Below are 15,147 nucleotides of genomic sequence, written 5' to 3'. Positions count from 1 at the left end.
ACATGTGTCCAGCCACAATCATGACACCCTGCCCAATCCCCACAGATGAAGACAAAGGAGACAGGTGGGTTCCATGTGGGCTGGCTGGCTATTAGAAAGGGTGATTTCTCTAAAGCACATGATGCCTCCTGGCCCAAAAGATAAGAGGGTCACATGCTTCTGTTTGGGACATAGATAAGAGTGGATACTTGGAGTAAAGCAAAAGACCCAGCTCAGTGGCATGTGATGACCATAATGCCAATGGCTCGGGGCTGACCACATAATGTCAGTCATCCTAGAAGGGAGTAGAATGAAAAGGTGGATGACCACCTGAAATGCTAAACAAATCCTCAAACTGCCAGAGTGGCTGGGGCCTCCAGAAGAGAAGAGAAAGGGTCCTGAAGAAGGGTCCTCAATACAAAACCCAATGATCTTTGTCCCTTGGTGGACAAAAGGCTGTTTTATGTTAGCTGGTCAGATAATGGCTACTGGGGAAGGAAATGATCTGACATTTTGCTCCATAACTAAAATAAGTCACTTACCCCAATTCTTCACAGAAGGTCACCAGGGCCTCAAAAGCCAAAAGGGTAGCTTTGTCAGAGGCTTTGTTCCCTCTCTTTTCCTGGAGACAGAAAATGACCACTAAAAGTCACAGAGTTAGACTACATTGTCACTACAAAAATTAATGAGGGAGAAAACTATTACAGGACAATAATAAAGTCATTTACTAAATGGTATCCCCAAACCTGTGTGTACATCAAAATCCCTAGGTTAATGAATCAAACTCTCTGGGACAGAAGCCTTAATATTTGGAAATATTTTATATTTCCAAAAGCTCTCCACGTGATTCTCATGCAAAGGGCCCTGGACTACCATGTGGAAACATGATATGATCTGACTCCATATAAGTCCTTATATGGTGTGACCCTACCTGCTAATGTATATACAGAGGCTTAACACACAAAAGGTTAATGGGGGCTGGGGGGCTGGGGTTGTGGCTCAGTGACAGAGTGCTCGCTTAGCATGTGCGAGGCACTGGGTTCAATTCTCAGCACCACATAAAAAAATAAATAAAATATTGTGTCCAACTACAACTAAAAAAACAAAACTAAAAAAAAAGTTTAACAGTTGTTATTTTTGAGTGATGGGTATGCACCACTGGCCTTTTTAATACACAGCTATTCATTAAAAATTTCCTTTTAGAAAATTGTCAACTTGGGGCTGGAACTGTGGCTCAGTGGTAGAGTGCTCGCCTAGTGCGGGTGGGACCCGGGTTCGATCCTTAGCACCACATAAAAATAAAGGCATTATGTAGAGTCCATCTACACCAAAAAAAGAAAAGAAAAGAAAAGAAAATTGTCAACTTAAAAGAAATACAGAAAAGTGAAGAAAATATGACATGATACCTGAGACATTACCTACTGACTTACTGCATTTAGGTGGCCCCTCCCCCTGATATAGATGAATGCACATACTTCCTTCACCTGCAATCTCTCAATGTGTTTCAACTGCAATTTCTTATCACATTGGTATTTTCCTCATTATAACTCTGTCAACACTACTTCAAGCTAAACCATGGAATTGCATTTCCCATGGTCAGGTTTTCTTTTTTATAACTCTGTTTTCCCTGAAATAGTTGCTTTGTTTGTTCCATTTACCTAGATTTCAGGATGTCACTAATTCACCCTCAAATGTTTTGACATAATAAGGAATTCATCTGAATTGGAGCTAGACATGCAGGTTCCACTTTAATTTTTGGAAACTTCCTTCCTAGAACCTTCCATCCCCAGTTTCATCTGCATGATTTTTTGTAAGCCTATGCCCAGCTGTCTTTCTGACTCCCACTGAACATTGTCCCTTTGTCTTGCTCCTCAGTCACATCTCCATTTTCCTCTCCAAGTTTACTACCTCTTTTTTTTTTTTTAAAGATTTCGTGCATATATTTTTTTTTAAGAGAGGGAGAGAGAATTTTTAATATTTATTTTTTCAGTTTTTCGGCGGACACAACATCTTTGTTTGTATGTGGTGCTGAGGATCAAACCCGGGCCGCACGCATGCCAGGCTAGCGCGCTACTGCTTGAGCCACATCCCCAGCCCCAGTTTACTACCTCTTTATGATGGAGAGCATCCCTTACCAGCCAGACATGACACAGAGGAAATTTTTTGAAACCCTGCATCTGAAAATGTCTTTATCTTCATGCTTAACTGGTGGACTGGGTAGAAAATTCTAGGTTGGAAATTGTTTAGAATTTTGTAGGGGAGGAGGACAGGTACTGGGGATTAAACCCAGAGTGCTTTACCACTAGCTATATTCCTAGACCTTTTTTGTATTTTTATTTTGAGACAGAACCTCACTAAGTTGATGAGGTGGGGTTTGAACTTGAGATCCTCCTGCCTCAGCCTTCCAAGTCCCTGGAATTACAGAATGTGCCACCACATGGGCCTGGCATTTGTTTGGAATTTGAAGGCTCTACTTCACAGTTATCTTGTTTCTAGTGTTCCAGCTGAGAAACCAGATACCCTTCTGGTTCTCTGTCCATCATATATACCCTGTGTTCTCTAAGTTTTCTAGATCTTCTCTTTCTCTCCAATGATCTGAAATATTTCAAGGAGTCTAGCGTAGGTTCCCAAAATTCACTGTGTTAGTAAGTTTCAAATAAATACCTTCTACTCAATCATCCTAGCAAAATCTTTACCTTGTCTAATGTGAATTTCAGATCATGGAGATGCGTTAATCATGCTCCCTTAGTTCAGGGCAAACCATCATTCTCTGTCCACAAAAGTCTCCATCCTAATCTTTACTTGCATTCACCTTCTCTCCCCATTCCTTAATTTAGCCATTCATTTACTAAATACTAACTCTGTTCCCAACACAGATCTAGGCACTACAGTTACAGAAAGCAAAAGGTCCCACTCTCATGGAGTTTGCATTTCAGAAAAGTAGACAGAGCATAAACAAATGTCTGAGTAGTAATAAATATGAATTTCTAAAAAATAAGAGAGGAGCCTTCCTCAGCCTCAGCTGTGCCTTGTATCCCCTCATGGGGAGCATGTACCATGATTTCTTTACTCATTGCCCAAGGATCAACATTCATCTTATTTGTCATTTTCTGTCATCATGAACAATTCTGCCTCACAGGCTCTACACATGAGCTTATGCACTGGTACTTTTATTTCATAGACTCTGATGCCAGAAACAGGATATCTGGGTCAAAGTGTACCTGTATTTTAAAGGGTAACAGGGAGCTAGGGATGCAGATCAGTGACAGAGCACTTGCCTCCCAAGTGCAAGGTCCTAGGCTCTGTCTCCAGTATTGCAAAAAAAAAAAAAAAAGTGTGATAGAAGGTGCTAGATTGCTTTCTTCAAAATGACTGTAACTCTTTGCTTTCCTCTTGGCAAAGCATGAGTCCTCTTTCCTATACAGCCCCACTAGCAACCAGGGCTAGAGCTTATTCACATGCATATCAAAACATTTACTTTAATTTGCATTTATTTGATTGCTATTAATTTGAGCATCTTTTGAAATGTCATTTGGATGAGTTTTTCTGGGAACATTTTTTTCATATTCTTTGCTTTTCTTGTCCTTTTTCTTATCAATTGGCAAAAGCTCTCTGTTCTCAACCTTAACCTTTTACTTGCTTCTATACTGAAATATTTTCCCAGATCTACTGTTTAACTACTGACTTTGTTTATGGGACTTTTTGCCATATACATTTTTTATAGCTTCAGAATTGATAGAAATTTAAAACTTTTTAATGTATTCAAATATTTCTTTTTTTCAAAAGGATAGCTTTCCAGGCTTGTAATTTCTTTTCTTTTCTTTTTTTAATTTTTTTTTTTTTAGCTTTTAGGTGGACACAATATCTTTATTTTATTTTTATGTGGTGCTAAGGATCGAACCCAGTGCCTCACGCATGCTAGGCGAGTGCTCTACCACATGAGCCACATCCCCAGCCCTCCAGGCTTGTAATTTCTACTACAAAAGTTATCTCCAGGCTGGAGATATCCAGTGACTTATAATCCCAGTGACTTGGGAGACTGAGGCAGGAGGAACACAAATTTGAAGGCAGCCTCAGCAATCTGTGATGCTCTCAGCAATTTAGCCAGACTTGTTTCAAAATAAAAATTAAAAAAAGGACTGGGGATAGAGCTCAATGGTAGAGCATTCCTGGGTTCAATCCCTAGTACTCCCCCATACACACACACAATAACTCCAGCCCTAGAACATACACCAGGCTAAATTTTCTTGTAATTTTTTTTTTTTTTTTTTTTTTAAGACAGGGTCTCACTCTATTGCCCAGGCTAGCCTCAAACTCCTGGGCTCAAGTGATCCTCCTGTCTCAGCCTCCTGAGTAGCTGGGACCACAGGTTCACATGACCATACCTAGCCTCCACATTCTTAACAACAATTGGTTATAAATGTTTTACATTTCTGCCAACCTAATAGGTATAAAAGGATAGCTTGTTTTCTGATTTGCATGTTTCTGATTCCTAAGTAACATTAAACATCTCTGTACATTTATTAAAAATTCTGTTTTCCTCTTCTATGAATTGTCTGTGCTTTGTGCTATGAGGCTGGTACCTTTTCTTATAAGGAGTTCTCTCAACAGCCCCACCAATAATATATACTACAAATATCTTCCCCTTTTTTTCACTTAATTTATGGTGTTACCCATTATACAGAAAATTTTAGTTGAATTTCATCAAATACGTCACGTACTCCTTTATGGTTTCTGTTTCAAAAATCTTGAGCGGGGGCTGGAGTTGTGGCTCAGTGGTGGAGCATATGCCTAGTTTTGTATGAGGCACTGGGTTTAATTCTCAGCACCACATATAAATAAGTGAATTAAATAAAGGTACATCAATATCTAAAAAAATTTTTTTAAACTTATTTAAAAAAACAAACAAACAAACCTTGAGTTGCTCTGCCCTTCCTCAAGAAGATAAAATATTTCACCTTCTAATTTTATAGCTTTTTGAGGTCTTGAACCACCTGTAATTCATATGTATATGCTATCAGGTAGGGACCTAAATTTTTTTTGGTTGGCACTATTCAATAGTTCCCCCTTTTCCAACAATTTCCTGTTGATTTATAATGCTACCTATCACACATCAGGTTCTCTTACATGTTTGGTTCTGTTTTTAGGTTTTCTATGAAGAATGCCTAACCATTAAAAAATAAAAAATGGCTAAAAGCAAAAGTAAAAGACACATAACAATGGGAAATGCTCACATCAATGCTCACTAAAACAAGGGCAAGATTGATTTTGACTGTAAAGTAGCATAATTTAAATGTTTATAAAGAAAATAAGACCAAACTAGCTTGTTGTCAGCTGCCTGTCCACCCTACACACCACTACTACCTTGCAAAACCCTGGCCAGTAACGCCCTGTCTAGCTTACAGAAGTTCCAGCTGGACTGGGAAATAGACTGTGTAAAACTGGAGAGTGGTGGGTTCAGTTAGAAAAGGCTAATACCACCCATGACTTACCTGGAGTTTCCCAATTTCCTTCCTGATTAGAAAGCTAATTTGGTCTCGATCATTCCTAGAGTAATAAAGACGGCACCAAGAAGGCTTCCCATCCCTGCCAGCCCGGCCAGACTCCTGGTAGAACCCAGCCATTGACTTGGCAATATTCCAGTGGACGACAAACCTGTGGGATTCAAAAGAATGAGTTGCATGAGATATGGAAGAGCTGAGTCCCCATGGAGGGGGGAATCCTGTGCCACTAGAGCAGGGCTCTATCCACTGTGGCCAGATATAAGGAAGCAGAAAAAAGATCCCAGAGTAAGCTGGCTGAGATGCCTGTAGCACATTAGCAGCTCTCTCTGCCATGGAGCAGCCCAGCTTAGAGGCAGGAGTTTAGGGGGTAATTTCAACAAATATGGGGGATCCAAAAAAGTTCACAGCCAGAGGCCCAGTGGAATAAATACCAGTCTTAGAATAAGATTAGACTCTGACACTTATGAGCGACACAACTATGACTAAGTCTTTTATAACTTCTTTGAAGCACAGAACTAGGCAATCTACCCTGAGCCAGGCTCCAACCAGGAAGGTAAAGCAAGAAGCAGAGCTCACCTGACATTGGCTTTGTCCACTCCCATTCCAAAACTGATGGTTGCAACAATTACAGGGACCTTCTCCTCCATCCACTCATTCTGCACCTGTGTTCTATCAGAAGCCTTCAGCCCTGCAAAGGTGGAGAAGGTGGGGAAGGATAACCCACATTTCCCATGGGTTTACCTTGGGTTTTACATTGCTGCCACTTTATACCCACCCTGAGTCCATCACTCCCAGCTATATGACCTGGGGCTGGGCACTTAATCTCACAGAACCTCAGTTAATAGACATAAAGACCTCAGCCCATGGGTCGACGTGAATGCACAGAGCATTCAATAAATGTTAGATGAGACTCAAACTGTTGTCCATTGGCCTCCAAAGCCTGTGCTTCTTTGACCTGGTTTTTTATATCTGGACTTATAAAAATGCATCCCCTGCTGCTTGGTGGGCACAGGATAAGAAAAAGAATTCAGGAATTACAACTCTTATTTTAGACCTCATTCACACCAGGACTCCTTTTAGCGGAATCAAATGAATTTTAGCTCTGCATGGATCTCTGGAAAAAGATAATGAATCACCTAATTATCCAGAATCCATAGGAACAAAACAGGCCTCCTCAAGTGAAGAGGACCACATAGCCTGGACATCTCTTACCTGCGTGGTAAGCCTTAGCATTCACACCCCTGCTGCTGAGCTCTATGGCCACCTGTTCACAAGCCTCTCTAGTCCTGCAGTAGATAATGCCACAGCCGGACAACAACTGAATGGGGAGACAGGAAGAAAAGAGGTGTGGGAAGAAAACAATCAGCCTGCTAGGTGCAGCCTGCTTCAGAAGAAGCTCTGTGTGTTGTCAACTTCAGTCTCCTGAGAAGGCAGGACACCCAACAGAGCTCTCCTGCTTCAGAAGAAGCAGAACCAAAGCAGCCTAAAGTCCAGCCTCTATAATTCCTCTGCCTACTCCCCAAAACCCTGTGTAGGTCAGCAAAGGCTTCACACAGAGGGACCATGTGCTTGTTTTCCACAGATGTAGCCAAGACAGGGGAACCCCATTGAGGAGGACAATGCCAGGAAATGAAAGGGATAACTCTTTTTGTGCCCAAGTTTGTTTTGTGAAGCACTGAGAACTGAACCCAGGGGCACTCTACCACTCAGCTATATCTCCAACTCTTTTTTAAAATTTTATTTTGACCCAGGCATGCTGGTGAATGCCTATAATCCCAGTGACTAGGAAGGCTGAGGCAGAAGGAATGCAAGTTCAAAGCCAGCCTCATCAACTTAATAAGACCCCAGGAGACTTTGTGAGGGCTAAGGATGTAGTTCAGTGGTAAAGTACCCTTAGGTTCAATTCCTGGTAGCTTCCCTAGCAAAAAAAAAAAAAAAAATTATTTTGAAACAGGGTCTCACTAAGTTGCCCAGGCTGGCTTGGAATTTTCTATCTTTCTATCTTGGTCTCTCATGTAGCTATAATTACAGGCACTGTACTCAGCTTGTACACAAGTTTTAGGAAGCCTGCTAAGAAGCTAGGAAAAGCAAAGGTTTGAAAAACTATCCATCTCTCTGGTGCAGATAGCACCTTGGTCCCCAACCTTAGGGTCTCACCCCTTTATCAGCCTTCTGTCCAAGAGCCTTAAGGCAGAAATCCCTCAGGTTTCCATAGGGATCAGAAATCAGTTCCTTGAACTGCACATCATAAAAGAGGTTGGCCCGGAAACAGGGAGTCTTGAAAGTGGCAACTGGTTGCTTCAGATGCAGGGCAGCAAACACATCCTCTTGAACTTGTGGTGTGGCTGTGGCAGTCAGGGCCACACATGGGGCATGTGCCAGGCGGGAACGCAGAGCACCCAGACGCAGATAATCAGGACGAAAGTCGTGTCCCCACTGGGAAACACAATGAGCTTCATCCACCACCAAGTAGGAGAGAAGGTGGCGGGACACTAGGGAATTCAGGGTGGGCTGAAAGGAGGATGCAGCTGCCATCTCTGGGGTAATGTAAAGAAGCTTGGTCCGAGGTTTTTCTTGCTCCAAGTCAGAAAGCAGCTCCTTCCTCTCCTGCGCTGAAAGCTTTGAGTTCAGGGAACTCACATGTACCTTCAGGGCCAGCAAATGGTCCATCTGGTCCTGAGAGCAAAAGGGGACAAGGCCAGTGGTCCCTCAGAATTCAGTGGTCAATTTCATTGCAACTCCCCAGGAAACTTCCCAGTCATAAAGCCTCCTCCCCTCCTTCCATATATCTGCTCTTTGCCCAGAAGTATGCAAGGTGAAGTGGCTGAGAGAATAGGCTCTCTGGGGTCACAAAGACCTGGATCTAATCCTGGCTCATTAAAGTGCTACCTGCTCTCAGGCTGTTTCTTAACCCCTGGGACTCAGTTCTAGTTCTCTCTCCCAAAATAGTAACCATCTAATAAGACTGTAGTAAGAAGTGAATGAAATTTTACATTTTAAAGGTAATGTGAATGCATATAAAGCACCTGGCACAAAGCCTGAGAATAGGGAACACTGGCAAAGTACAACTGGTGTTCCCAGTCTGTGTACCTTTCTTTTGGATGGATGGCTCTTAACCACATGGCCTTACTTCCTCAATTCTAATTCCATCAGCCCATCTGCAGGCACTAAATACACTCAGAACATCTGGTCAGTAAGGTCCCAATGAGTTTCTCATCTCTTTTTTGGTTTCACATACCTGTACACTTGCCAAAATAAACCAGGACACCAGGGATTCCTCATATCAATTTAGCTACCTATACACCTGCACCTTTTATCCTAACATCACGAGCACATGTGTGTGGATGTGAGAGTGAGTTGGTGTATGGAACAGATAAAGTTTCATACACTTCTGCACCAAAAAAACCCAAACCAAAACAAAACAAAAGCAAAAACAAAAACCAAACCCAGAGGATGAGGGACCTCAGGCCATCAAAACAGTAAGACTCATTTGTGACCCACAAGAGTGACATGCACTAATAGAGAATCTTACATTTGGGCAATTCAGAAACCCAACAAGAGAAATGTAGGAAAATCAGAGAAAATAAAAGGCAAAGACCAAATAAAGGAGGAGTAAAATTTCTAACTATAAACAACCATTCCTTCATTGTTTTGGGTTACCACCTTCATTCCCCAAAGCTCACCTGAATCAAAGCAATAAGAGGAGAAATAACGATAGTGATGCCTTTAGCCAACAGTGCAGGGAGTTGATAGCAAAGGGATTTTCCTGCACCTGTGGGCATGCACACAAAGACATCCTTGTCACCTGCAAAAAACAAAAAGATAACATCTCAGTGCTTCCTGTTTTCATCAAGGTTGTTGAAAATTTAATGAGAATGTAGGAACAACATCTAGCAGTGTCTGGCACAGGGGAAGATCTGGATATGCTAACTCTCTTCTGTCCCTTCTATAAAAAGGACAAGGATACTAAAATATTTGGAAATGTCTGAAAACTATTCCTGGTAATGGTATTAAAAAACAAGAGTATGAATTGGGCATGGTAGCATCTGCCTGTAATCCCAGCAACTTGGGAGGCTGAGGCGGAGAATAATAAGTTTGAAGTAACTTAGTGAGACCCTATTTCAAAATAAAAAAATAAAAGAACTAAGGATGTAGCTTAGTGGTAGAGTGCCCTGGGTTCAATCCTCAGTACCACATACACGAATAATAATAAGAAGGGCGTAAATTTTGAGTCTGCTGGGACATAGATGACTGAAAAAAAAAAACAGTTGTAAAAGCAGAATATTGCTAGGTGACTGGGCACATCTGTGTAGACACACAAGGACATCACTTAGAGATATTTTGTTTATAAATATATCAGTAATATTAACTGCTGCAGGGCTGGGGTTGTTGCTCAGTGGTAGAGCTCTTATCTAGCATGTGTGAGGCACTGGGTTCAATCTTTAGCACCACATATAAATAACTAAAAATAAAAGCCCATCAACAACTAAAAAAAATTTTTTAAAAATATTACGCTGCTCCCCTCTGGACAATTTCCAATGATCATATCTCCAGTTTACAATCTTACTGCTCCTTCCTTTCTTATGGGGGACCCAAATACTTACTTTTCAACAAGGGATTACCTTGTGACTACCCAAACAAAAAATGGGAATCAGGGAATAATTTTTCAAAGACCATTTTTGGCTCCAGCTATATAATGTAAGAATCAGAACAGGTGAGTGATTCTGCCATTAAAATTGCAGCTTTAGATGATAAGTCTAAAGATCTCCAAAACTAGTTACAGGCCTAAGGTGAGGAAGTAGGAAGTGTTAGGAGGATGATGTTATGCTATGGTACAGCCAGTAGAAATTTAAAGGCAGGTAGTCTCATGTTACCTTTCACTACAGCCATGGTCGCATTCTCCTGTAAAGTTGTCTTAAAAGAGTCAAACCCAAAGACCTTCTTCAATGTGCTCCGGACTCGCCGTTCAGGGTCAAAGGAAGTGGAGGGAGGGTGGGTGTTCATCTTAGCGAAAATTAGTAGCCAAAAGTTAAAGCAAAAGTGGTGGAAGATTGCCACGAGAACTCTGTTCTGCTTTTAAAACACTGAATGTTTTTCTTCTGTAAGAATAAATCTGCTATATTACACTTAAGCAATGTTATTTTCAAGTAGTAAAGTTGCAGGTGAACTGTCTCAAGCAATACATTCCTGGGCAATTATCGTCTGCACTGTTAGACTCCATGAACATAAACACATTGAACTATCCCAGGCCAATTAGCCCAGAGCTACAATCAGATCACAAGAAACGCAAGTGTCTTTGGAAGAGTTTGGAGGACGTGGAATTGTTTTTCTAAGATCCACCTACTGCTCCTTCTTCTGTAAGGGCAGCCTTGACGACTATTCTTCCCCCCAGGACCGGCCCTTCCACTTTTCTTCCTCTGAGCCCCAGATCCAGTTTTCTCCCTTCACCAGCTGAAGATTCCCTCTTTTCACCACCCCCAGGTATCAGACCCGGCCGCAGGGCCTCTAAGGGCCAAGGACTCTTGCCGGGCCGCTGCTGTCCACTGGTTCCGCAAGCGCTCAAACACTTCTACACACCTTCCCCAACTCTAAGATAAACCCCTGGGAATAGCCTGTCAGGTACAACCCCTACAACCTTACATCCGTCGCGCGATGATGACGTAATCAAGCGCAGACCTGAGGAATGGGCTAGGTTCAGAAACGGCGGTTTTGATTGGTTACCATCGGGCGCGGTGTCTACTGGGATCCGGAAGAAGTTGACTTTCCTCACGGAAGTCGTCGTCTTTGAGTCATAGGCGTGAGCCACGCCCAAGCTGTGGGAATAAAATGGCGGGGAAGAAGAACGTTCTGTCGTCTCTGGCGGTTTACGCGGAGGATTCAGAACCCGAGTCTGATGGCGAAGCTGGAATCGAAGCTGTGGGCGGCGCGGCTGGTGAGGCCCGAGTGGGAAGCTGAAGGGGGAATCGAGCGTCTTTCAGAATGCTGCTCTCCTAGTGGGGTAGAAGGGGAAAGAGATGTTCATTGTGCCCCACGATTCGGACCCCGGAGCCCCGAAGCGCAGTCGGGGTCCTGAGTTAGGTTTAACATTAGAGACTCTACAGTAAGAACTGTTTCCTTCATTTGTTTCTACTCTTCTGCTAAAACTTAATAGAAATCTGTGCTGGGCATTGGGATGGACGAAGGGAGAGAGGTATCCACGGCTGCAGCATCACTACCAGTTCGCTCCGGTTCCTTGTTTGATGGGGGGAGGGAGATGAGTAAAACGTACTTGGAGAGTGATGAAACGTGTGTCTTGGTAAATTTATGACTTTTAAATTAGGAACGTACTCTAAACATATCTTGGAGTTTTTAGACGTATGTCTAAATTACACTCCAGAGAGTGTAATTCTGTAGCTACGCCATAAAATTTGGGTATTTGTGAGCTTTTTTTTTTTTTTTTTAAAAGCTTCTGGGTGATTCTGTTTCTTTGTGAGTTTTTAAAGCCCATCAGTAAATTTGTTATTTTGTTTGAATTATGAATCCCTTGTTAGAATAGGAACAGATTTCTTTGGGGTAGTAGAAAGAGCAAGTTACCTAATGTATCTGGGCCTTGGGTTTTTCTCATCTGGAAAGTGAAGGGAATTGGTACGAAAATGAATAAGACAGTCTGTCTTAGAAGGCAAAGTCACAGGTTCCTATGATATAAGGTAGAGGCGAGCATGTCAAAAGAGAAGTTCAAGTTCCATGCTATGATAATTCAGAGAAGGGAAGGCTTCAGTTAAACTAGTGTAGATGGACTGACAGCTTTTTTAAAAAAAAACTTTTTTTTATAATTTTATTTGCTTATTATTATTGTTTTACATGGTACAGAGGATTGAACCCAGTGCCTCACATGTACTATGCAAGTGCTCTACCAATGAACACAAACCCAGCCCTGGACTGATAGCTTTATTTATTTATTTATTTTTGGCTGTGCTGGGAATATAAGCCAGAGCCTCATGAATGCTAGGCAGGTGTTCTACTACACCCCCAGCCTAGATTGACAGCATTAGAAACAGGATTTAGTGTGATATTCTTCCATGTTTGTGTCTGTGGTCACTTACATGAGAATTAATTTCCCCTTTTTTCTTCAGAGATAGTCTTGGCCATTCAAGTCACTAAAAAGTTTTCTTGCTTTTTTTTTTTTTTTCTTTCTTTCTTCTCCATCTTTTACCACCTCTGTTTCAGAAGAGAAAGGTGGATTGGTGTCTGATGCCTATGGAGATGATGACTTTTCTCGCCCAGGGGGTGATGAAGATGGCTATGAAGAAGAGGAAGACGAGAACAGCAAACAGTCGGTAAGTAAATTTCTTGAATCCAGAGCTGCTCAAAGCACCTTTTTGTTTGTCAAGAAACTTTTGAATTGTGTCAATAATATTCCATTTTATGGCTGACTTCATTTCTTCCCCCCCTTTTGTTTTGCATTGGTTGAAGAAACTAAGTTGAATATCAGTAGTTCTATTGAAAATGAAATCCATTATTACCTGGACCATTTTGTATGAACCTTGGAATTGAAATTTGCAAGGAAAGATAGTGAATTATTTTAACTCAGATATCAGTGGGTGTTTTGTATGAGTTTTCCCTACTTAAATGATATAACGGTGTGTTCATCCTAATTGGTGTGTTATTTATATCTGAAATCAACTCTGTATTATTTGAAATCTCAATTGGGGCTCATTTAATTACTTCAGTTGGTTAACAAGATAAGGAAGGGAAATTCATTTTCTTCCACTATGTTAAGTAGGTACTGGATAACAAAGAAAGGAGAACTTGTTTTTATTAACAAGAAAGACATAGGATTCACAATCACCTGAGCAGCATGAACCAGAAATTTTTTTTGGTACTGAGGATTGAACCCAGGGCCACTTTACCACTGAGCCATATCCCCAGCCCTTTTTATTTTTTTATTTTGAGACAGGGTCTCACTTAGTTGCTTAGGGCTTTGCTGAGTTGCTCAGACTGGCCTCCAATTTACATTCCTCCTGAGTTGCTGGGATTATAGGTGTGCACCACCAAGCCTAGCTTATGAATCAGAATTTTTAAGTTTGGAGATGCTGGTGATGTAACTCAGAAAAGGAGTCTTCCCTACCATGTGCAAGGCCTACATTTAATCCCCACCACCGTAAAAATGAATGAATGAATGTTTGGAGGAAAAGCAAGGAAGTTCATGCTAATGCTTAGCATAGATATGTACAAAATTGAATTTCTATATTGATCGAGTCTGGCTATTTTGCAACAGTTTGAATTGACACATTTATTTAAACGCGTTATTACATGTTTATATGTTAATGTTAGCATTAAAATGCTTCCCAAATTAGGGCTGATAGTGTAGCTCAGTGGTAGAGCACCTGCCTAGCAGGCCCTGGGTTCAGTTCCCAGCGTTATGACTTTCCAAATTAATAGAAATATATTCTGTGCTCTTTTGTGAAGTATTTTCATGTCTTTAGCCTCACCCATTAATAATTATAATTCAGAGTTGATTAGATTTTTTTTAGAAAAACTTTATAAGATCTTTTCTTGACTTTTCTCACGTATGTATATACTGCCTTAATCTTCATAACTGTTTTCTTTAATACATTTACATTTTTTAAATGTTGTTCCATATTTGTTTTTCTTAGAATTTCCATCATATTTAAGCTTTGTTTCATATTTTAGTAAAATTTCACCAATCCCAAAATAGATGTTCTGAAATATGTGTTCAGCTGGCTCCATCACTGATTATTTGGTTGATTGATTTCATTTTAAGGAGATTATGGAGATTGCATCCAAAGGCTTTGACTCACTGGCACCTTACAGGGCAGTTAAGTCTCAAAATCATTACTATATTTGTTTACAACTCTTAGGTGGTATGTATAGTAGCATCTAGAGTGCTGGGTCACATTTGGTTTAAAGTGTAGCTTTGTTGAAAATAACAGTGTCAAATCAGTTTTTCCTCAGCACTAAAAAATCTTTCATGTATTGGGAGTGCTGTAGGTAATGGAAGTGACATGGATTTAATTATCTTACAAAATAGCTGTGCCTGATCTTTGACCTTTGTTATAATAGTATAAGTGTTCAGTGGAATTGTGGTCTTGCTCTGGACAATGTCTTATTCACATGGTGCTCATTTGGATAAGGAACAAGGTGGGCAGAATGGATCAGTGGCAGTCAGTAATGTAAGCACTCAGTGGAGGCGGAACCCACTCAGCTGGGACCCAAGAAAGACTGTGCATTGCCCTTTAGTCCTGCCTTTCCTAGGTCACCTGCTCTAGTCATATGTCTACCTTCCTGTGTTCATGTTAGTGTGAATTCTACTGGTTGTGGTACCAGGGTATAGATGTTTGAGTCACAGCTCTTTTTATGTTGAACAGTGTTGTTAGGTCTAAATCTGATATATTTGTGAATATGGAAGGCAAGGGGGGGGGAAAGGTCCATAATACTGGTTTTAAATCATTCATATTTCAGTGGAAACACTATGCTTGTTTTATCCTGTAACCTAATTTTATTCTTTTCTGAAGCAAATTACAACTTCTTTCCACTCTTTATGTAATATTTTACCTTGAGCATTTTCATTGATGTGGACTGTGGCACCACTGGAGTAACTGTTGACTTTGAGCTGCTGTTGTTTTTGGATTCCCCCCACCCCAGAACATCTCCTTTTCCACTT

The 15,147-nt window shown here is 41.1% G+C and overlaps 2 protein-coding genes across 4 annotated transcripts in view; one reads left to right on the top strand and one right to left on the bottom strand.

Moving 5' to 3' along the window:
* The window catches only part of Recql5 (RecQ like helicase 5), a 33,462-nt gene extending 22,340 nt beyond the window's left edge, over window positions 1-11,122 (bottom strand). For both annotated transcript variants that reach the window (XM_076869375.2, XM_076869376.2), the window contains exons 1-7: window positions 10,358-11,122; window positions 9,167-9,288; window positions 7,641-8,159; window positions 6,696-6,801; window positions 6,060-6,171; window positions 5,472-5,634; window positions 522-601 (exon numbers count right to left, since the gene is read on the bottom strand). In XM_076869375.2, the coding sequence (XP_076725490.2) occupies window positions 522-601; window positions 5,472-5,634; window positions 6,060-6,171; window positions 6,696-6,801; window positions 7,641-8,159; window positions 9,167-9,288; window positions 10,358-10,487 (1,232 nt within the window). In that variant the 5' untranslated portion in view covers window positions 10,488-11,122. The remainder of the gene's footprint in view (window positions 1-521; window positions 602-5,471; window positions 5,635-6,059; window positions 6,172-6,695; window positions 6,802-7,640; window positions 8,160-9,166; window positions 9,289-10,357) is intronic.
* Window positions 11,123-11,290: 168 nt separating this feature from the next.
* Window positions 11,291-15,147, top strand: part of Sap30bp (SAP30 binding protein) — a 45,328-nt gene continuing 41,471 nt past the window's right edge. For both annotated transcript variants that reach the window (XR_013092648.2, XM_076869588.2), the window contains exons 1-2: window positions 11,291-11,415; window positions 12,690-12,799. Coding sequence is in view for 1 of the 2 variants with exons in the window: in XM_076869588.2 (XP_076725703.2) it covers window positions 11,310-11,415; window positions 12,690-12,799 (216 nt within the window). In the remaining variant the exon portion in view is untranslated. The remainder of the gene's footprint in view (window positions 11,416-12,689; window positions 12,800-15,147) is intronic.

The sequence above is a fragment of the Callospermophilus lateralis genome, chromosome 11, assembly GCF_048772815.1.
Source record: "Callospermophilus lateralis isolate mCalLat2 chromosome 11, mCalLat2.hap1, whole genome shotgun sequence".
Lineage (NCBI taxonomy): Eukaryota > Metazoa > Chordata > Mammalia > Rodentia > Sciuridae > Callospermophilus > Callospermophilus lateralis.
The sequence above is the reverse complement of the archived record's forward strand: the minus strand, read 5'-3'. Positions and strand labels throughout refer to the sequence as shown.